Source organism: Emydura macquarii, unplaced genomic scaffold (genome assembly GCF_026122565.2).
Source record: "Emydura macquarii macquarii isolate MOO-44397 ecotype Brisbane River unplaced genomic scaffold, CSIRO-AGI_Emac_v2 contig_3647, whole genome shotgun sequence".
Lineage (NCBI taxonomy): Eukaryota > Metazoa > Chordata > Testudines > Chelidae > Emydura > Emydura macquarii.
This window is the reverse complement of record NW_027133784.1, coordinates 944094-966206: the sequence shown is the minus strand read 5'-3', so window position 1 is coordinate 966206 and position 22113 is coordinate 944094. Positions and strand designations below refer to the sequence as shown.

The following is a 22113-nucleotide window of genomic DNA, read 5'->3' as shown; positions in this document are numbered from 1 at the left end:
CCACCTGTAAGGGGGGACCCTGACACCGCCTCTCCTCTGTAATGCTCTGAGAACTACGGCTGACTCCCCACAGCAGACACTGATCCACTGGATTTTCCCTAATGCAGCCAAAAAAAGGCAGCTGGGTGATTCCTCCACCCTGAGTCCGGGATTCTAGCGCCTCGGCTCTGGAACTGAGGCACGTACAGATTAGCCCCTTGTCTGGCTGTGCGCGTCCATCCCTCACTAACCCGCTTGTCACGTCAGCTGCTGCTCCCCTGGTAGGTTGGCTGCTACAATCCGGTGTGGATGACAGGTGGGGGAGAACCAGCGAGGGGAGAGTGCGGACGTGTGGCGTTAATGGGGAACCTGCTTTCACAGCCAAAGATTCTCCATCTCCGTGACTCGGGCAATGGCCTTTATGGACTTGCCTATGGGCCAGAAAATCCCATCTCCCAAAGGTGGGGCTAGGTGCAGAGAGGCCTGAAAACACAAACCCTTTCCCTTCTGTGCTCATGACTCTGCTATCACCGTGGCGTCAGGGAAGGGCCCTGCGGCAGCGGCTGTCCCCCCGGTGGGCTGACACACCAGCCCTGGGCTTGGCTCATGCCCAGGGACGCCCTCCTGCAGTGCTGACGTGTGATGTACAGATCCCGCACGGAGCAGGGCAGGCTCTGGCCTGACACACCAAGTCGGCAGGCTCCATGGCCGACCGCACCGGTACCTGCATTTCCCAGGCTGCATCACTGCCGCTGTCCAGACCAGCTGGACAGCCAAGATCACAGCAGAGACCACAGAGAAGAATAACCTTCACCCAGTGCAACCACAGGTCAGTGAAGCTTCCCAGATAGACACGTCTCCCCCCCGCCCTCTTTGGCGTTGGTGAGAACTCTCTCTGCAGCGCTGACTCGGTCCCGGACCCTCCCTGAAGGGGAGCTCACACCACTGCCTCTGGACTCCCCAGGGATCAAAGACAGCAGCGGGAGGGAGCGATTGCACCAGAGTGACACCCGGGAGCCTGTGTGTGTGTTGGGGGAGACACCCGGACAGCCTCATTAGAGGATCAGAACACAACCATCTGCCCTGCCTGCATGGTTGCCTCCCATTGCACACGGGTACCGAGTGGCACTGGGATGCACTCATGACGTCTATTAGATATTCCCCGTCACCCCCTGCAAGGCAACGTCAGTAGAACTTGCTGAGGTTTCAAGGTCCGTCCTCCCATGAGCCCTGGCCGAGCGGCCGAGCAGCACACCCACGCTGCCAGGCTCAGCTGAGAGCAAGGGAGGCAAAGCCCCGTCTCCATTGCTTTTATTTCTCACTGTGACGCTGTCTGGAGCAGGGGGACCATTTGTGACATGATCGAACACAGATATTTCAAAATGCCAATAATTCACGTGAGACAGGCCATGCCAGGCACCCGTGGAAAGGCGTTAAAAGGATAGTGTTGTTCACATGCATGCATCAGCGTGGCACTGTCTGCTATAAACCTGTACGGCGTATCTGGATCTCAACTGGGGCTGTGTTTCTAGGCAAAAATTTTCACAAGCCACATGGCAAAGGGACATAAAAGGCAGCTGGTCCATGGTGTCTTCATGCCTGCTTCCTACATCTGGATCGACTCATCTACAACTGAAGCTGTGAAACAAAGGACTGAGACCCATCCAGGTACTGGATGTACACCAGAGGGACTCTACAAGCCTGCAAACGCCAGTTCTGCTGAAAATCTGATAGATATGGACTTTCAAATCATTTGTCTGTATTTGATTGCTTTCATCACATAACATTTCTAACCCTCTTTGTTTCTTTCCTTTTATAATAAACCTTTAGTTTAGTTACTGAAGGATTGGCTGGCAGCGTGGTATTTTGGGTAAGATCCAAACTCAAATTGATCTGGTACGGTGGCTGACCCTTTGGGGTCAGGAGGACATTTTAATAAAGGGAAGAGAGTTTAAATAACTTCTCTTTACTGGACCTAGTGGCTGATTGGGAGCATGAGACTGACCTGCAGTAAAGGGGGCTGTGTGTATTTTGTGCTAGCTTCTTGACACCCAGTGTGGGGAATCAGAAGCTCTGTTTGTGACTGGGTGGTGAACTTAACTGCAGTGTTAGCCTCCAGTTTGGGAGAATCTGCTCTCCTTTTGCAGCCTGCCCTAACTGGCATTTTCAGCTGACTACCCTAGGCACGGATGGGTCACACTCACGTTTCTCATCTCTGCTGTAGACACAGTGCTGGAGATCTGAGGAGCCCCTAAGAGACGAGTTCTGGGGTCCTAGGAAAACAGCCACCAAAGGTAGCAGAAAGATCATTTCCTGCCTGTTCCCAGGGGCTGGCCCCACAGCAGGACAGGACGTTCATGGAGGGGGACAGTGATCAAAGGAAAAGCTGGTCATGCCAACGTCACCTCATTCTGGGGACAGCCTAGTCCTGGACTGGCCTGTTACCGCAGACTATCATCCCCTGATGTCCCCCTCTCAGCCCAGCTGCTACCCAGGATATACACACGGTAGAGGGGCAGGAAACCACCCTGCACCGGCCCACGCGGAGGTTACAGAAGAAACATGCAGCTCCTTATTTTCCTACTTCTCTGAGCCCCAGGAGGTGCCATCTCCGGCCTCGCAGGAGGGGATGGACATTGACCAGCCGGCCTGCACCAGAGAGAAGCCACACACCGAAATCATTCACCAGTCACCCTCCCAGAGCAGCAGGGAGTCCAGGCCCTGCCCCCACCCATTTTTCAATGAAGAACAAAGCGTGTACTTAGGAGCACAGCAATAGGTGGGAGAGAACTTATCACTGCCATCCATTTCCAGGAGGAGCCAAGCAAGGGCAAAGTACAACGCCCGCCCGGCTGCGGGATTTCCCGAGAGCAAGAGCACGATTTCCTTTGGCAAGGGAAAGGCAGCCAGACAAATTCTGCTGCCGGGAACACCAAACAACTGGCCAGGCAAGCGGGGAAGTCCTAGCCCCTGAAGAAAAGGGCTATTTCTTCATCAGTGCATTTCCGTGAACCCCCCGCGGCAATGCCCACAGCTCTGAGACTAGCACTGACAGGTCCTGCCATGAAAAGGCAGCTGTTTGCAGGGCTCCTGTCCCCGGGGAATTCCACACAACCCAGCCGGTGAGCGGCCCTCGGCAGGGAATCCACCACTCACTAGGAGCAGCCGATGCAAGAGAGACAGGGCCGGACGCCTGACTTGGAGTGAGAGACTCCCGAGCACAAACCCTCCCCCTCCAGCTGTCTCCTTGTAGGCCACCTGCAAGTGGCACTCCACGGCCCAGCCTGATCCCCTGGTCAACTGTGCTAGACACGGGGCGAGGCCGGGAGGGTGGCAGACTTTCTGCACTGTTTGTGGGGAGCCAGCAAGCTGAGCCTGTGCTACCGGCTTAGTTTTATACACCACCCACATCTCCTGCCATCTCCACCATGAATGGCCCTGCCCGTTCCACCAGTGCCATCTCCCCTCGCTGCGGAAGGCGGACGGGAAGGGGGCTTGGAGGCCATGGGAAGGAAGTCTGACATGGATGGAGTCCCTCATGATCACAAGCGAAGGGAAGGCGTCCTGTTGGGATGGGAGGCAACAGGCCAGGCCCTGGGTTCTCAGGTACGTCTGGCCAGAGCAATAGTGCGTTTATCTAGAGGCTCGACGGAGCCCGATTCTTTGACTGGCTCCAGCACTCCCTTCCCAAGTGGCTCGTGTTTCAGCTGTTGGCGCTGCAGATCTGAGGAAGGGTGTCCGTGGTCCATGCACAGGGAAAGGGAGCCAACAAAACGTACCAAAAAGGGGGAGACCCCAAGTACCTGCAGCTGCGGGAAAACAGGCCAGGCCCTTCCCAGGCGAGGGGCTCCGAAGAAACCGAGGGGCAACTGGAAGCTGGGAAAGGCCTTACACAGCCAGAGGGGATTTTACTCCTCTGAAGTGTCAAGGGGGCTGGTCACGAGCACTGGTGTCCCCCACTTCCCTCTGCACCCAGCCCTTCCATTCAGTACGTGCGGTGTTTCTGGGGAGCACAAGGCTGCGAGGCTCCCCGTGCGACACATGGAAGCCCTGGAGTATGAAGTCCAAGTGGCGGCTATCATTGCCAGCCCTGAGCAGCAGCTCCTTTCTGCACTGGACCAGTGCCCAAGGGCTCTGCCAGCAGGCCACAACGGGAACCCAGCTTTCCGGGACCCGTGCCAGGACGAAGATCGGGTGTGCAGTGTGACTGGAACGCTGGCACAGCTACCAACAGGCGAGTCCAAGCCAGGGGGCTCTGCAGCTGAAGGGGAGGAAGCTGTTGTGTAGCCGGGGCCTCTCTGCTCTGGGATGTTATAGGCTAGAGTTCCCAGTTCTGCATTATCAAAGCGACCCACTCCTGTGACAGGACACCTGATTGGCAGCCTGAAGACCGTTCCCTGTCCCCCACCGCACACCTGACTTCTTCCTCTGCTGTGCATGTGGGGGGCAAATCTCCTGCAACTGCACCACTAATCCAAAGGGCAGCTGGCGTCGGAAGCCTGTCTGAGCGCCATCTACGACTTTCCAGGGGAAATTTCACCTACCACACAACACTAGACTGACTCCACTCCCCTTTTCCGCGATGAGCCCGTGTCATGCACCAGCTGCACCTCTGAGCACTGAATGGAGGATGTGGGGGGCTTTGTAAATGTCTGCATTTTGGAGGGAGGTGTGAAAGGGGAGCCCCAGGGAATTTGCCTGTGATGGAACAGCAGCTGGGCCTCAGCAGAAACCCCTCCAAACCATAACCAATGCTACACCCCGCCTAGCATGCCCATGGCCACATGTCTGTCCTTCCCTGGATGTGTGCAAGGCACTAACTCCATTTTGCAGATGGGGAAGCAGACAGAGGATCCACAGCAAGTCAGGGACAGAACAGGAATTAGGACTCAGGAGTTCCTGCCTCCCAGTCCTGTGCTCTGTCCACTAGGCCATGTGCCTCCCTGAATTCAGCAGGTTACCTCAATAATTTGTACACCAGCCACCACCTGAAGTTACAGCCATTCAACAGGCAACATGCCACACTGGGATGGTATCAAAACATGTCCACCTTAACCAGCAGCTTGTTCAGGCACAGCAACTGCGCTGGAATCCTCCGCCTGGTAAACTGCCATACAGTAAATTGTATACAGCATGCTGATCACACAGGAACAAACCTCACAAGCAGGAGCTCACCCTGCACCAGCCAAACATCGGAGGAGAAACAAAGGGCTGCAAGACTGACAAGCACTTCCCCAAAGAGAAATTGACACACCTGGCTACACGGGGACAGGTAGCCAGGACTGGACCAATCCACTTACCCACGACAAGTGGGAAGCATTCCCTGGAATGTGACTGGGCACGGGTGTGTGTGTGTGAGTATTCAATGTCTGCAGAAATTCATATTCCATGGTTAAAGCTGCTAACTCAAACCCTTATGATTAGGGAGGGAAAAACAACCTTGGAAATATGAACTGAATGTACAGAAATATAGTGTTAACTTCCTGAGTCTGAAGACAGCACCAGCACCTCTGCTGCTGCTCACAGCTTTCCTATCCTGCAGCCGAGGAGATTAACTCCGCCCGGGTCAGTTTTACTGACTCTATCCAGAATTCTGTGGCTAGTAGCGCAACTAAGAACCTGAGTTTCACTCTGCTGCTGGTGCTGGAGAAAACGACATATGAGCAACAGCAGAGGCAGGCACTGGTACTATTCACACACACCCAGAGAGAACTAAAAATAGAGGCTCTGCTTGCTGAGGCGCTTGAGGAGGAGGGACAAACAGCAGCTCCTTTTCCCTTTAAGCAGCTAGCAAGAGGAGAAATTATCAGAGACCTACTAGGCAGAGGTGGATACAGACAAACCTACACTAGGAATGCAAGCAAGCCTTAACAGCCAGCACCCAGTTCTCAAGCCTTCCAGGTTGCAGAGAGCAGCATATTAACCACACAGCAAATAGATGAATACACAGCCCACTAGGAAACTACCTATGAATTACAGGAAGGGGTCCAGCAAACTTAGCTGCTGTAATACAGTTGAGATTGTGATGCAACACGCCCGAGCTGCTAAGAACCCCCAGTAAGCACTGTGACAATACTCAGCGCTCGGAGCGCCAGGCGCAGAATGAGCACCAGCTTGCTGATACCACATGCCATCTTGTGGAGGTGGGGGGAGCAGAAAAGTTGGAGGCAGCCAGGCCGTGGGGGAGGAGCAGCAGAGGAATCCATTTATCCTGGATGAGAGTCATCCTGGTATAAATGTTCTTTTCATTTGTGCCTTACAGTACGCCTCTGTCTGTGTGTGGAGCACTTCCTGGGGACCAGCTCTGCAAAGGAAACAGGCTGGACCAGCTGAGCGCCCACTCTGCTGCCTGTGTAAACACACTCAAAAAGGCGTCAAAACAACGGGGGGGGGGAGGGGGAGACGTAAGACAACCAAAGGCAGGAAGCTGCTGGCAGCTCTCAGGCTGCAGGAGCACCACGAGGAGGGGAATTTAGGACAGTGGTAAAGTCCAGGCTTTCATTTTCCCAGCCTAGACCTGAGCCAAGCAGGTGCCAGGTGTGACGGAACCAGAGGCCTGTCAGCCCCTTGCTGAGCTGCACTTGGTGAGGTTACTTTCCCCACGTGTAAGCGACAGTGACCTGCACTGTAAAAGAGACAACCCGTCCCTCCGGAAGCTGCTGCCTGGAAAGACAGAGCATCTCCCCCCGCCCCCCGCAACAGCAGGCTCCGTAGCCAGGCCCCAGATCCTGTCACCTGTTGCCACTGGGCTCTGCAGCCGTGAAGGTGCTTTCCTGACATTACGGAGCTGGTGTGGTTTAGATCCATGGCTGGGCTGGACCCTGGCGAAAGAGCTGCTGCCACTGGTGCACGTTGTCCAACCAGCTGGTGTAAGGCAGCAAAACAATGCTTCCGAGATGCTCTCTGCTATTTGCCACCAAGACATTCAGCTCTGACGCGGGCTTCGTAGTGAACTCAAAGGAACCCAGAGAGATACGTCCCATGGTATCTTATTACTGCATGAGCATTTATAGGGCGGCCTTTACAGCACTGAGCTGTGACACCCCCACCCGCTGCCCCACAAAGGCTGCGCTGACAACCTGTCTGGAGTGCCAGGACTGCACCTGCGTGGCATGGCATCAGTGGTTCAGCTGCCACGCTCTCGGATACAGACATGCAGCCTGTGAAAACTACAGGTCCCAGCAGGCCAGAAACTGGGACTGGACAAGGGGGGATATCACAACCGCCCTGTTCTGTACAGTCCCTCTGAAGCACCCAGCCCTAGTCACCGTCGGAAGACAGGATCCCAGACTAGATGGACCATTGCTCTGCCCCTTGTGTGCTGAACACTCCCTCTACGTTGCCTCGTCCCAGCTCTGGTAAGATAAGGGAGCTGCGCTGTAAAACTCCTGCTGTGCACACGGCCAGGTCAGCTCTGCCGTAGAACAAGCACCTCCCCTCCTACTCACACGGGACTGGCCAACACCCTCTGCGTTGCACTGTTAGCAGCTCCCTCGCTGGACGCTGGAGCCCACCCCAAAGAGTCCAGAAGCAGGAGGGGGCGCAGTGCAGCTTGGCAGTACCGAGCAGGACGTCACGGCCACAAACCAGCTGAGAGTGAAGAATTAAAGGGGCATCGGCCTTTCTGCTTCTCCAGAGGGCAAGAGACAGCAAGGAAGGCCAGTGGACCCGACATCCTGGGGGCTGTCTGCTGCACTTTCAGGCGCCCAGGACTACAGCACATGGGGCTTGGCTCCAGGGCACTGCAGGGCAGGAGCCCAGCCCCTGTTCACGGAAGCACAGTTCGAAGGGGATGAGCGAGGTGAAAGTGCAGCACCAGCCAAGACCAAACCCTGCTCTGACATCGCTGGTGGAGTGGCTGGGTTACTCCACACACAGGCGTCATCAGCGAATGATGAAGAGACAGAGCCAAGAAGAGGGCGCACCAGTCTCCCATGGGCATGCTCCCCGGTGCTCTGCACACTCCCCAGCTGGCTGGGGCCTCCCCTGCCGGCCGCCTGCTGGTCCGGTCCTCCACACGCCTCAGGAGCTGCTGGGACACGGATCCATGGCAGAGCAGCAGCAAGCCCAGCTCAGGAGCAGCGGAAGGTCTGGATGAGCTGACGTGGAGTCTCTCCCCTTCCCCAGGTGCTAGGCCGGCTCCTGGCGCCCAGCTCCCAGAGAAGCAATGACCAGCACAGACATGGCTGCCCTGAGGCAGGTGGCTCTGGTTGGCCCTGCTGCCTCCAGCACTTGTACTACATAGGCATTAAGCCCTTGTCACGTTAGGTGAGATGGGGTTGGAGGCACCCACTCCTCACCCAGAGATCCCCCTGCTCTGTCTGTACGAGCCATGCTATGGGCAGAGCCAATGACCTCTTGGCCCGAGAGGGTGCATTTCCCAGTGAACGGCCTGCTTGGACCAATGGGGACACTGGATCCCCAATCAAGCGCTGCAATGAGGCTGAGCCAGCAGCGTCCACGTCTCCTGGAGCCTGACCCCTGCCTGGGGTGCGGGGCTGTGTGTGGGCTTCTCGAGCGGACAGGCACCCAGACCATCTCAGACACGGCAAAGCCCGATTCCACTTCCGCAGGGAGCCGAGGGGGGATCTATTGCCAGCAGTGCCGGCCCAGCTCCACGCACTGGATAAGTGGCAGTCGCCTTCCACAGGACAGGCTTTTTTTGTGCCAGGGAGACCAGACACTGCAGCTTTGCTCCCCCCCCCTCCCCGCCAACACATGAAAAGCAGTGAAAAGGAACAGAGCAGCCCGTGACTAGTGGCACGGCTTGGGAGCAGCCAGGTGCTCACGTATCTCACCAATAGCATTGATTAGACCAAGTCAGAGAGGGGGTGAAATCTCCCACCATGGCAGGCAGGCAGCCTTTGCTACAGGAATGCATGGAGGTTGTTCTCCACCTCTCCCAAGGAAGGCAGTCACTGGTGCAGAGTCAGGGCTAATGCCACTGTGGGGAACGGCCAATACCCAGCAGCTGCTGTGTAAGTGAGGGAGCGGGGGTCAGGGTTAATGCAGAACGTTAGCAGTGGCTGCTGGGAAGTGAGGAAGTCTGTGGCTTTCAGGTAATTACTGCTCTGTTAATGTTTTGCTAGATCCATGCTGGTAATTCCTGACCAGGCCTGTGCGCCGGCAGCCAGGGCACCCCCACGGAAAGCAGGGCAGGACAGAGGGCTGATGGCTTCTAGAACTGCAGGGGCTGATCTCACTGCTGGGGCCTGGCACACAGAGTCTATGGAGGAGATGGTTGTGAGACCCCGATCTGCACTGATCCGAGAGCGCGGCAGGAATCCCTGCAGGGAAATGAGGTCCTAGCTCCCGTTACGCCTTCATTAGCTTCTGCCTCAGCATGGCCGTTTACCTTCCGATTGCACTAAGCTCCCAGGAGCCACACCTTGGTTTACTGCCTGCAAGAGCATCCAGAGGAAACGTTTCTCCCACCCCTTCCCAGTGACTCAACATGCGCCATCAAAGCCTGAGCTGCTGCTATCTGGAGATCCCTGCAGAGATACCCGGAGTTCAGTAGTTGCTGGTGGAGAGCACCTGGGTGCCACACACAGCTGCAGTGCGCAGGACGCTCAGGCCTGGAGCACTTGGGCGTTTCCTTGCTCTGGGGCGGGAGCTGTGTGTTAAATGCCGGCTGCAGGGAGAACGTGTGAGCAGCGTGGGGCACGCTGAGGCCATGAGTGTGGGTCAGGCTGCAAAGAGGCTGGCAGCCTGGCTTACCTCAGTTGCTTTCTCACTGAGCCCACGGAGCAGCAGCACCACCACATGCACGGCAGCTCTTCGCACTTCAGCCGCGCCATCCGTCTTAGCGATGGCTGTCAAACAGGAGGTCACCTGCCAAGGCGACGCAGGGAGAGAACTGTTAGTGTGCGCAGCGCCTTTGCCATGCCACATGAGCCAGTGTCTGTGGGATGGGCTGGGGGGTGCAGTCGGAAACCCGGCAGCACCCCCACACGTGAAGTGGGAAATGTATTCGTGACCAGAAGAGGCAGCTCCACAAAGGAACGGCTCATACACAGGAGGGAAAACCGCACAGCAACAGCCACCCACCACTCCACAGGGGCAGAACAAGCCCACGGACACCCAGCCGGCGAGAGCACAGCACATGGCATGGCTCTTCACAGAAGCTGCAGGCACTGGGAAGAAGGGAAGCGCAGGCACCCGTTCCCTGCTGGCACTGGGGATGACGTGCCGTTGCCTGCGATTTCAGGGGATGGGACTGAGGGAAAATCCTCTCAGCAATTTCCGGAGATCTCTGACCTCCAAAGCGGTCTCTCTACATTTGCAAACCCAGGGGCCTCGCGTTACAATCCTACATAAAAGTGACCAAACTCTCAAAGGTGCTGAGCTGCAGGGGCTGCCCTGACTTCATTCAGCCCCTCTGCACTACGTCACTCTGGTTAGCAGGCTCAGGATGGGTTTGGGCACCTAAGCTTAGGATCCAGATTTGATTAAATGTGCAGATGCCACTAGGTTCCCCACGGATGGGGAGGAGCTTTGCGCCGTGTGTTGTCAGGGCAACGGGGGCTGCACAGCTGAGCGGGGACCCAGGCAAGCAGCAGAGACTGTACGGTGAGAATGATTTTATAACAAAGGGCTGTAAGCACGGCCCATCCTCTAGGCACAGAAAGCGGCAGTGTACAGAGTTTCGCTTCTTCGCGCTCCTTTGAGAAGGAATGTTCCTCGCCTAGGTATTTATAATCACGGCCCTGGATGTGTCGTGTGGCACAGGACTGGTTTTGGGTCAGACATTCCCTTGTTTGAGCACTGGCATCCACGAAGCCTGCATTTCTCTGGGCTAGTGGCTGGTATTGAAATGACGCTCCACCAGCAGGCTGGCGATCTCCCAGCAGCAGAGCGCCAGATAGTGTGGGTCGTAGGTAAACAATCGTTATTTTAGGACACGGCAGAGGATTTTTTTTGACCCAGAGCAGACACTAAGGAGTCCGTAATATAAACTGACCAACCCTACGTGTGTGTGGGTGAAATGGGGGGCACAAATTGCTTGAGCGTGACTTCCTGGAATGGTTACAGCTAAAACGTCTAAGCTAAAGGAAAGTGACTAACGCAGAGAACATGGGCAGGCCTGGATCACTCCTTAGACAGCAGGTGAATCTCCAATGTGAGGACAGATACGTCACTTTCACAAGGATTCAGCTATGTTGCCTGCCTGCTTAAAAGCAGAGAAGAGTTTTAAGAGCCTAATTGGATAATCAGCAACAGCAGGCAGCATTGGCAGAGCTAACACCTTCCTGAAATAGCTGCATGTGTGCTGCACTGGCATCTTAACAAATGCTGTCACTACCAGATTGACGCGTGAGCAGAAGCAGGAGGGAACCCACAGGAAAAACAATTCATGACATTTGTGTGACAGTCTTGCAGAAAGGTGAGCTCTGCCGGCTGCTTGCACTCATTCCCTGCTTTGGCACTGCTGCTGATCTAACAGCTTCTATCCACACCAACTGTCTGCTTGCCTCCGACACTAGCTGGTCTCCCAGAAATGTATGGGCTAAGGAGGGCTTCCCAGGCCAGCCTGTGAACAGGTGGTGGGAAACCACCACAGCAGTTCATGGGCACAGGTGGACCAGCAGAGAGCGGAAAAAGCCAAGTTATACAAATCCCACCCCAGTCCTCAGCCCAGTGTGTCTCAACTGCCCTGGGTAGGTGTTCTCTTGTTCTGAATCATGTCTGGCCGTGACCTGCCTTCCTCCTCACATGTGCTGCAATAGTTCCTGGGAGATTTTCACCCACTTGCCTCCTGTTCTGGGGCCAAATTCCCAACATCCAGCATCACTTCCATCTGTGCAGCTCAGGACACAGCACCTGTGCCTAGGGCCGTTCTCCCACAGCTCTTCAAAGCACCACCTGACGCTAACAGACATGCTCCACTTTCTGTGGCTGGCTGGCGCCATTTCCAAACAGGAGAGGTTCCCATTGTCGTGTCAGCTCTTTGTTCAAGGACAGCGCCTCGCTCCCCTTCGCCCTGGGGAGTGCAGCTCGCAGAGGAGCCGGCTGCTGCAGTACCTGCTGATCTCAGCTGGACTCCTGCCAGCTGCAGAGCCAGAAGTTGTGTGCGCAGCAGCAACAGCAGCAGCAGCAGCGGGGCTGCACCAGACTTGTCCACAGGCTTATTCATGCCAGAGACTAAGAGCTCAGGGAAAATTGGCGCTGGAGCCAGGGCGTAACGTGCCGTGGAAGCACCGACACCAGACCTGCACTAGTTTCACACAATTGTGGGGCTCAGACGGCTTGTTTCAGGCACATTCACAGTGTCCACTCACCAGGGAATGGGCCGCCTTTGGCCAGGGGGAGGGTGCCTGCGACCCTGCAACAATCAGCCCTCGCACAATCTCTGGATGGACCTTCTCTGTTCTGCCACTGCATAAGCCCTTCAATCCTTGGCCAACCTAACCGCAAAGCTGCTGGAGATCTACCTGACCGGTAACACGATCCCCCTGCTTCCAACCCGAGTGACTCTTCTGAGGCTGGCAGGGCAATGGGAGCCTGCTGCGTAGCGCTGTGGGGGGCGGCGCAGCCCGGGTTTAAGCCCACACGGTGTTCAGATGGCACCATACCGCTCACAGGAGTCACTCCCACAGACATACTTCACAAGCAGCTTCTTCAGAGCACTCTGGGAACGCCCCAGCCCCCCGACAGAACTTGGGGTCTCCACCCTGCTCCCAGCCCTGACACTTACATCCAGAGTTCGCCCCGGCTGGCACAAACCCAGCCACACCGCAGGCTGGGAAGCACCTCACACGCAGTGGGGGCTGCAGCAGTGCTCCCCCCTCTCCCTCTCCCCGGCCACTCCCTTGTAGCTCTTCCTCCTGTCCAGCAAAGGGTCTGAAAAGGGTCCAGACCAACTGGGCACTGAACAGCAGGGATCCGCTCGTGGTCTCCTAGGTTGCACACCCCTTTGAGTGAGCAGCTGCCTGAGCCATCACCTCCTTTTGCTGATCTCAGCACGCCTGATGTATGCTAGCTGGTAAACTCATTCAGAGGCATCAGCAGACAGCAGCATCGCTGCAGGCCCCGTCTCTGCTCTGCAAACTCAGAGCTGCCTGCTGGCTGCATTGACACATCTCTGCAGAATCCTACCGCTGCGCACCACTGACCCGTGCCCTGCCAGGCAGGCTCTGCTTTACCAGCATTTCCACAGTACCCGAGCATCTCCCAAGCCGCAAAGATCCAGCTCCTCCCTGCAGTTGAGGGGTGGTTATAAACCACATTCGTTTCGGTCAGCCCCACAACGCCCTAGGAGAAGGGGAGCTGAAGACTGCAGTGTGCTGTTCCAGGCACCTCAGCTTCTGATTAGGAAGCCCAGACGCAGATTAAGCTGGATCATCACCTGGTACAGGCCATGAGGAGGGGGACTCCTAGTTCTCAGCCCCCTGGGGAGACTAGCGCTCAGTTTAGTATCATCCCCCACACAGGCCCCCGGACTAGGAGTGCCCTACTTTGCGTTAGCTGGGAGCAGACGCAGGTGCCCTTGCCTTTCGTATCGAGATGCTGGATGCCCAGAATACGTCTAGGAGGCGGAGAAGCTGGAGCATTGCGCGGTCTTGGTGGGCACCACTTCCATTTCAGCAAAGGCGATGGAGATCTTCACCGTTATGGAAAGGAGGCTGATCCCTGGGATCCTGGCAAGTCGCCAGGATACACACTCGATATCTACTCGTGGGCCACACCTCTCTCTGTGGAGGCCAGTGCAGTCACTGGGCTGCAAAACACACCTGAGCCCTTTGATCAGAGCGGGCATCTCAGGACTGGACACAGCTGAGCTGGCAACAGAACTGCTACACAGCTGCACCCAGTATCACCTGCTCTTGTCCACTGAGCTAGTTACGGGGCTCTAAGCTGCAGGAACATTTCTCTATTATCTATATTACTACTGTGCCCAGGGCCCCAGTCATGGACCAAGGACCCCATTGCTAGGTGCTGTACAGACACAAAACAAAAAGATAATCCCTGCCCCAAAGACCTTACAGTCGCTAGGTGCAGCACTTCCTAAACTGCTCCAGCACTAGCGGGGGGAGGGGGAAGAATATACAGCCATCTGGTCACATGGTGCTGGCTCCTTCTCCACCACTGTGATAAAGACTAGCTGCTGGAGGTAGCGAGAAACACACTGGCAAACATTTAGCGTTCTCTTCATGTACGTTGCCACAGAGATGTGTCAGCACAACGGCAAGGGAGGTGATGGCTGGTGACTGCACATGGGAAGGGAGGGGAACACAGCTCCCCAGGTCCTCAGGTGCAAGTGGTGCTAACGGGGAATGACATTTACCAGCTCTGTCTGTGTGTGAGTGTGTGAGAGAAAGTGCTTTTCACCCAGGCATATTTAGAGGCCATTTCTGGTCTGTTTGTTTCTGAATATTTAAAGCCCTGGAACATGCACACACCTGGGCAGCACATGCCTTCCAGCGCAAGGAGTGATGTGCGGGAAGGGAATAGCTCTGGGAATGGCCTGTTTGCAGACACATTGGTTGGATCAGCGCAGAGTTAATGGCTGAGTGAGCAACACGGTGTTCCTGGGTTGAGTGCCAGGGTAACAGGTTCACTGCCTCCAACACACCAGTTACAATCAGCCAGGGAAAAATAAGCAGCTCACCTCTGGCCCTGAAAAAACTTCAAGGGAGACCAGCAGCTGGGGGAACTCCACCTTTGTTGTGTCTCTGATATAAACACACCTTGCCTAAAGCCTTCAATCACAGTGCACAGAGCACAGTGGCCCAGCCACTAGGATAAAACAGGCACTGAATTCTTCTCATTTGCAGCAAGGCAAAGGCTAATGAGATGCTATTAACTGGGAGGAGGTGCTTGTAGCAGGTACAAAATACGCTTTAAGGTCTTGTACTACAGTTAAATTATTATAGGCAGGGCTAGTAGCCTGACGTTTCCCATTATAAGACCCTGTTTTCAGTTGTCAAACTTTCACCATTTGGGCTGAAATTCCCCATGCCTCAGACTGAATTTTTCTTTAAAGAACCATTAAAAATTGTGCTGCTGATTCTGAGAAAAAGATTAGGGAAAAATACACAGTCTCCATTGTTTCATTGAGACACTATAGCACGCACCTCCAAGTTTGACAGCAAGGGCTTGAACTTTGGCAGGCTGGTGGTTTCACCTGGTGTCAGAGCTGTGCACTTTACTGTTCTGCGGAAAATGGCCCAGATTTGCTCAAGTGATAACCCACAGGAAATTCTAGGTGTGCACATGCTCAGTAGGGACCAGTAGGTTAATTCTCTGAAGATTCTGTCTGCACTGAGCATGCTCCAGCCCAGGGTGGCAGGAGGTGACAGGACTTTCCCTGCAACTGCTGTTCCCAGCTGCTGGGGATCACTGTGGTGCTGGGCACTGGAACTGACAGGGAGACTCTCTCTTGTGCTTCCAACGCCCCACCTGCTGGCACCCAGGCAGGCTGGAGGAGGAAGTGGCCTGACTTGAATGCAGAAGGGACAAGAGTTGAACCTCTGATCGGGGCAGCAGAAGGGCTATGTTGGGACAAAGTCCCAGGGACGGAGGGACACAAGACTGGGAACAGGAGAGGGGAGAAAACAGGCCAGGGGAAGACTGAGCTTACATAAGGAATCTAGGGGTGGGGATGACTGGGACTGGCTGGACAAGGAGTCGGGAGGGGGGTAAGACTAGTGTGAAGAGCCAAGGAAGGGCGAGTGGGATTGGAAGCTGTGGGGAAGACACTGGGCATCAGGAGAGGGGGAAAGGAGTAGGGGAGAAGCTGAAATTAGACAAGGTGTCGGGTGGGAGACTGGGATGAGGAGCCAAGGGAGGGTGACGAGGGGCTGGAACTCGACCGGTGAGTTGTATTCTGTATTCAGAACAGGGCTTGAATGGCATGCAGCAGATGAGGGCTAGAGTCACACACCGAACAATGAGGATAAAACACAACACTGAATAAATAACTGCTCATTCAGTGTGCACCAGCCACCCTGTGCACTGAATGACGCAGGGTCCTGTGGAAACAGAGCATGGGACCACGTAATTAAAGACTATATCATACAGCATACACACAGGCGGGCCAAATCAAGGTTCAGGCAACCTTAATTCTGACATTTCCTAACCTGAGTGCTTGACTCTGCAACCGTAACGTTCTGTGTGTGTGTAATATACAGACAGAAGGGGGAGATCCTGAAGACATGGCTTTCAAAGGATATACTGCCCTCACTGAGTACAAACAGGCCGCCTCATTCTGATTGCAGCCATCATTAAAGGTTTCCAAGAGTAGGGAACAGAGAAGGCACCCCCAAGAGATGCAGCAGCCCTGGGAAGGCTCCTCCTCTACTGATCCCCTGCCTCCACTCTGGGGGAGAGGGACCGGCAGGAAGACCCCCGTAACTGTCATCAAGGCCCCTGTCCGGTGGCAAGAACTACAGCTAAAGTGGCTATGGCATAGGAGAGATGTACAGCGTCGATACCTCCTGCACCACGGCGCCCAGCTGGAAGTGAAGTCTCTGACACAGCTCTCCCAAGTTGGACAGACTGCTAGCCCGCAGGGTGCTATCCGGGTCTCTTGCTCCCCTCAGGAAGGTGTGAATCAGAGGAGCTCTGTACTGGGAGACCATGTCCCCTGCAGGAGAGAGAGAGAAGAAAGCACAGGTTTAAAGGAGAGTCTCCAAGTTTCAACATCAATTAGTTTAAAGGCCAGGACATGCTGACACAAGCAGGAAGGACTTTTTGGAACCCCTCCCCTGCTAGGCTGGGCCCATTCCTCGTGCAGTACTGAAAAGCCCTTGCTCCAAATCAGTCTCTTTAGTTGCTGGAATTAGATATTAGTGGGTCTAATAATTTTAACCCCTTTGTGACTGTTGGCGCATGGCTGTGTTCCTGCACCACACTTCCCTACAGAGTTCCAGGATGTAGCCTCTTAAGCAAGCTCTCCTAGACAATGCAGGTGAACCACTGGATCAACTCTTATTAAATGACAATTCTCTCAATGGCAACCGACCACTATGTTGTCTCTGAGCAGCAATTCCAGAAGCATACAAGAAACAGCCCTGGAGTGGATCATCAGTATAATTCCGTGTCATCTGAAGCAGAGACTCGTGTCTCGGGACTTCCTTCTGCTGCACATGTTCTCTTAAGTCTCTGTCATTTCTGTCAGCGTTTACAAATACAATTTGTAATTCGCCGCAAATAAAACAATTTCAAAACCAAAATGAAATGCAAAGGGCTCGAGGCGCAAAAAATCCACATCTAATTAGCATGTGCAGGTATTGTGTCTGGATGTGCAGACTGGGGCACTGTGCACACAAATGTGTCTAATTAGCTATCTAGCTGCACAATTATCCAATCTATAGGCATTAGGACATGCATCCTGTGCGACTAAACTGAAAACCAGGCCAAAAGCATTGCAAAAATTACAGGTGCATTCTTGTGCACACTATTTTTCTGAAAAGACAGATCCAAATTCTCACACACTACAACTAAAATTAATTTTGAGCACTATTAAAATACAGGTGCAGAGACAACAATGCAGAATATAATTACAGAACTACAGAAACAAGGTAGTGATTCCAGGGGGACACCTTTCTATCTGGCTGTGTCTCCCTGGCCCACATGTGGCAAATGAAAATTGTTCTGGCCATCAGGTATTTGTTACAGTGCATCTCATGATGCCAACTACAAGGTGTCCCTGGATATTACAGCTACAAAGGGACACGTTGTGGTAGGCTAACAAGCTCTCTACACTGACAGCTATTGCACTGTGGAGGGGGGATATTAACACTTTTAGATGGCCAGTGACTTCAAGTGCCTCTCTCAGGGCTTCCTGCCACAGCCCTCCCTGAAAAACTCCCATCTTGAGTGGCACAAAGCCAGGAGGCCACTGGGCGAGAGTCTGTGTTGAAGGGGATAAGAATTCAGCAATATATTTCAATGGAGCTGAAGCAAGTGCGACATTGGATCAACACAGGAAAGGGAGGGCCAGTAAAGTGGATGTCTCACTGATCATTCACACCAGAATCCCTGTAGATGGCATTGAGCCGGGAGCATTTCTGAGCAGGCCAGGAGAACCCTTCCGTTTCAGTAGAGAAGCAGCAAACATTGCTCAGCTGTGGAACAGCTCTCTGTCTTTGATACTTCCTGGGCACCCATTAACCTAACTAATATCCGAGCGTCCTTGTGCGCTCTCACCTTAGAGTCACAGATTTTAACAACAGAGAGACTGATTATGACCTTCTCGTCAGCCCTCCTGTATAGTGTCAGAGCGCAGAAGCTGGTCTGAAGGCTCTCATTTTGCCTCATTAGACAGAGAGCAGACTCCATACTCATAAGATGTATGTGCTCACTTCCGGTAGTTTTTCAGGCCCCAAACGATACCGGCTGTACATCTGCGACTATCCTCCATGAATGGCTGCAGGAACAACAGACACAGAGCCAACCTGGTCAAATGCAGCATCCTTGGGAAATGGAAGAGCTACCAGGAAAGGGAAGGGTCGTCAAAGAGGAGAGCGTCCCCCTACCGTGGACCTGACCAGAGTGTCAGCTCTGCTGTGGGCCTAGCTGATTCTCCCCTAAACATGCTGCTCTGCCGCTGGCCTGCTACACGGCCAGATACCCGAGATTCCTCGGGCATACACTGCTGCCCGATGAGAAGAGGGCGTTACTGCACACCTGCATTTCAGTTCAGTTAATAACACAGCATCCTGGGGTTTATTTTCGTTAACAGTGGGACAAAGAAGCAGAGCTGCAGTCCTGCTTGTCCTAAACCAGGCCCAGGAGACAGTCCAGACAGACACGGGAAGGGATCAAGAGACAGAGGAGGGTAGGAACGCAGTTCTTGCGCAACTGATGAAAATGTGCTAATGAGACGTACAAGCCTCTTGTCCAGACAAAGAACTTCCAGTGAGTTTTGTTAGGGTGGGAGATGGAGTGCCAGAATGGCAGAGGTGTCAGCCCACCCCAAAGCAGATATACCCCAGATCTCTGTGCAGACAAAGCACCAGAGAGGATTCTTCAAGGAGAAGGAGGCAGTGATACGCTGCAAAGGCAACCAGAAAAGCCATGCATTTAACGTAGCGGACCCATTCTCATACATCTTCACTGGTATCGACATACAATATTAGGACTTTGCCTTCGGGGGGCCCCTGCCTATGGATTGAAAGGAAGCAAGTTCCACATCAGTTCCTCTCTCCCCACTTGTCATCATTTCAAACACAGAAAGCTTGCTCCCTCTCAGAGGAGATTTTAGTCTGAAAACTCTTAGCTCCAGATTTGCTCCTATTCCCAAGGCCACATTTTATCTTATGCCTGCACTGTTCTTCCTCCTTACAATTTGCTGTTTAAAAGAAGGTGCTTTAGTGTTCAGATTTGTAGCATTATCATGCCGCACCCCCAACACCTCTGCTGGAGGGGGAGCAGGGAGGAGGGTTATAAATAAAAATCAGCATGGTCTGGATATTTGATCCTCACCATTTATTGCTCTAACCGCAAAGAGGTTAAAACCGGGTTTAGAGCAGCTTGTTCTTGACCCATCACTATCGCATACGTTCAGCAAGAACACACAGCTGATTGTACTCATCTCCTGTCATTATCTAACGTTTGATCCTGTATGCAGGGGCTACGCACAGAAGGTATTTCATAGCCATTGGCTGTGCCCATGGCAGCTCAAACAACCCGTTTTCTGAATCCATTCCATGACACTAGGCAGGTTTCCCTGTAGAGCTATACAGCTATAGCGATCTATACCTGCAAACCCTCCGGGTGCAGGTGCAGCTTATACTGGCCAGTGCGTTTGCTGTTGTAGCTTATACTGGTTCCCCTGGGAAATAACAGGCAAAAGCACTTTGATGCCAATGTAATCATGCCTGCACTAGGGTTTTTGCTAACATAAAAATGTTCTAAAAAACCAACCAAAAGTTTATTAAAAAACCAAGCAAAAGTTTCTGGTGAAGACCTGGCTCAGCCTTCCTAGGTTAGAGCTTCCTGGTCAGGGAATGTTCCCACAGCCTGCACAATGCAACATGCTTCAATCCCAAGCCCACACGCAGGACAATGGCTTTCAAGACCAATGGAGAAAGTCTGACTTTCCCAGCCAGGTCTCAGGGCAGTGTCACGAAGTGACTAGTGTCCACGGAGGCCTGGCCTTCTGGATTCACGCTCTGTCCCAAGGACCATGCAGTGTCTATAAACGGGGGTTCTTTTCAGCACAGGACTATGGAGTTTAGCGAAGAGACAAATAAGAGGTGAGGTGACAGATCTGTGAAGAATAATGAATGGTTCAGAGCAGGCAAAGCAGGCACCTATCTAGCCCGTCATACTATGAAGGCAAGCGGGGACACCTCAAATTTAGAACTGATAAAAAGAGGGTGTTTTTATTAAAACATTTTTACCAAGCACAGTTAATGTGCAGGACCAGCTGCCGCAAGATACCGCAGGGCTCAGCAGCATTCACAAACAGATTAACCCTTTCCATGAAGAAGAAGAATATCCATGACGACGGTAGGCAGGGCAAACCCCTTCTGCTGCCGGGCACAAAGCAACTACAAGCTGCCTGGGCTCCAGAAGAACACGCATTCTCCAGTTCTGAACAACAGATGCCTTGTACCCAGGACTGGCTTCCACAGCAATGGACCAGAGGTGGGGTGTTTTTAGGAGCACTTTTCAATGCACTTCCAAGTCTTTCTTAATTTCACCTGTACTTGAATGCAAAGAGATTCACTCCCAGTTCAGACAGCAGCACAGAACACACAGCTCTGTATCCAGGTCACACAGCCATGCCTGCTTGCTGGCATCCTCCAATTCCATACAAACAGCCGTCAGCCATTTAACAACACTGAAAGCTCTGGGAACAGCACAAACTAAAGCAATTGTGCCCTTGTGCTACATGGCTGCCCACCCGTAACGTCTCCTCGCTCCATTACATTTCAAACAAGCCCTTTCATGCTTTCTCCCACGCTGCCCCCCACATTTTGGAGGCGCTCCCTGTACACATCTGCAAAGCTACCTCATTATCGCCCTTCAAATCTCTCCCTTGCCGGGATATCTACACTGGACAACACCTAGGCGGCTGGTGTTCTGAGACCACAGCCCGTCATGCTGCCCAGCACGGTCTCCTTGTGTTCCCTGGCTCCGTCTCCATCTGTCTCTTGTCTCATACCTAGGATTGTAAACTCTTTGGGGCAAGGTCCCTCTCTTTGTTCTGTGTCTGTACAGTGCCTAGCACAGTGGGGTCTTGGTCCAGGAATGGGGCTCCCTAGGCGCTATGGCAATACGAATAATAAATAAAATAATGCAACACTCCTTGTTCTGGAACTCATTCAGCAAAGAAGTCTATACCCCGGCGGTAACATTGTCTGCACTGCTCAGCAATGGTGGGCTTGCATCTCCCCTGCATTGTAGGGAAAGGCCCAGGCGGAAAGCTAATTACTATGGTTCTCTCTTGCTAAAGCCAGGGACAGCACCAGCCCTTTGGTGGATTAGTTACAGATTGAACAAAGCAGCTTCCCCTCCCACTGCAGAGCAGGGTGAATAATCCCTGCCTAACAGGAGGAAATGTCTCCCCGACATAGATGGGGCAGATTTCATGTGCCTGTGATGAAAGCTCACTGGAGTGATGTAAATCCTTCAGGAAACCTACAAGGGGGAAGGGGAGAGTTTTTCCCCCAGAAACGGGGTATGTGGATAAGCAGGGTGCAGCAATGCTGATTCAAAGTGACACACAGCAGCATCAGGTTACACGGATTCTATTCACTTTTCTAGTACTTTCAGTCAGCTAACAGATCTCAACTTGCCTTAAACGATCTGCTGCCAGGCACCAGAAGCCAAAATGCTGCTTTATAAGAAGGCTGACACAAAGAGCGAAAACTGTTGCAAATCAGCAGTCACGGGATGTGAAGGTTTGTGTGGCACCCTGACTGACGCAGTGGCACCTGTCACAACAGCCCACAGCAAAAGGCTCAGCCTTGATCTCAGACATATAAGCATCCTAGTGCGGCATCTCCTGTAGAGTCCAGCACTGCTGGAGATTTTACAAGGCAAGCGAGATGAGCCTGCTACCCAAGATGAGAATTCAGCCCTCACAGAGCTGAATACAACGCAGGACTTCTCTCCTCCTAGTCAGTTGGGAGTCTATCCCATAACCGACACCAGCTCTGTCACAGCAGGCGAGAAACC

The 22113-nt window shown here is 53.6% G+C and overlaps 1 protein-coding gene across 1 annotated transcript in view; it reads right to left on the bottom strand.

Moving 5' to 3' along the window:
• TANGO6 (transport and golgi organization 6 homolog) overlaps nucleotides 1-22113 on the bottom strand; it is an 86634-nt gene that overhangs the window by 2169 nt on the left and 62352 nt on the right. Inside the window, exons 16-17 of the mRNA XM_067536728.1 lie at nucleotides 16416-16567; nucleotides 9700-9813 (exon numbers count right to left, since the gene is read on the bottom strand). Of these exons, the coding sequence (XP_067392829.1) occupies nucleotides 9700-9813; nucleotides 16416-16567 (266 nt within the window). The remainder of the gene's footprint in view (nucleotides 1-9699; nucleotides 9814-16415; nucleotides 16568-22113) is intronic.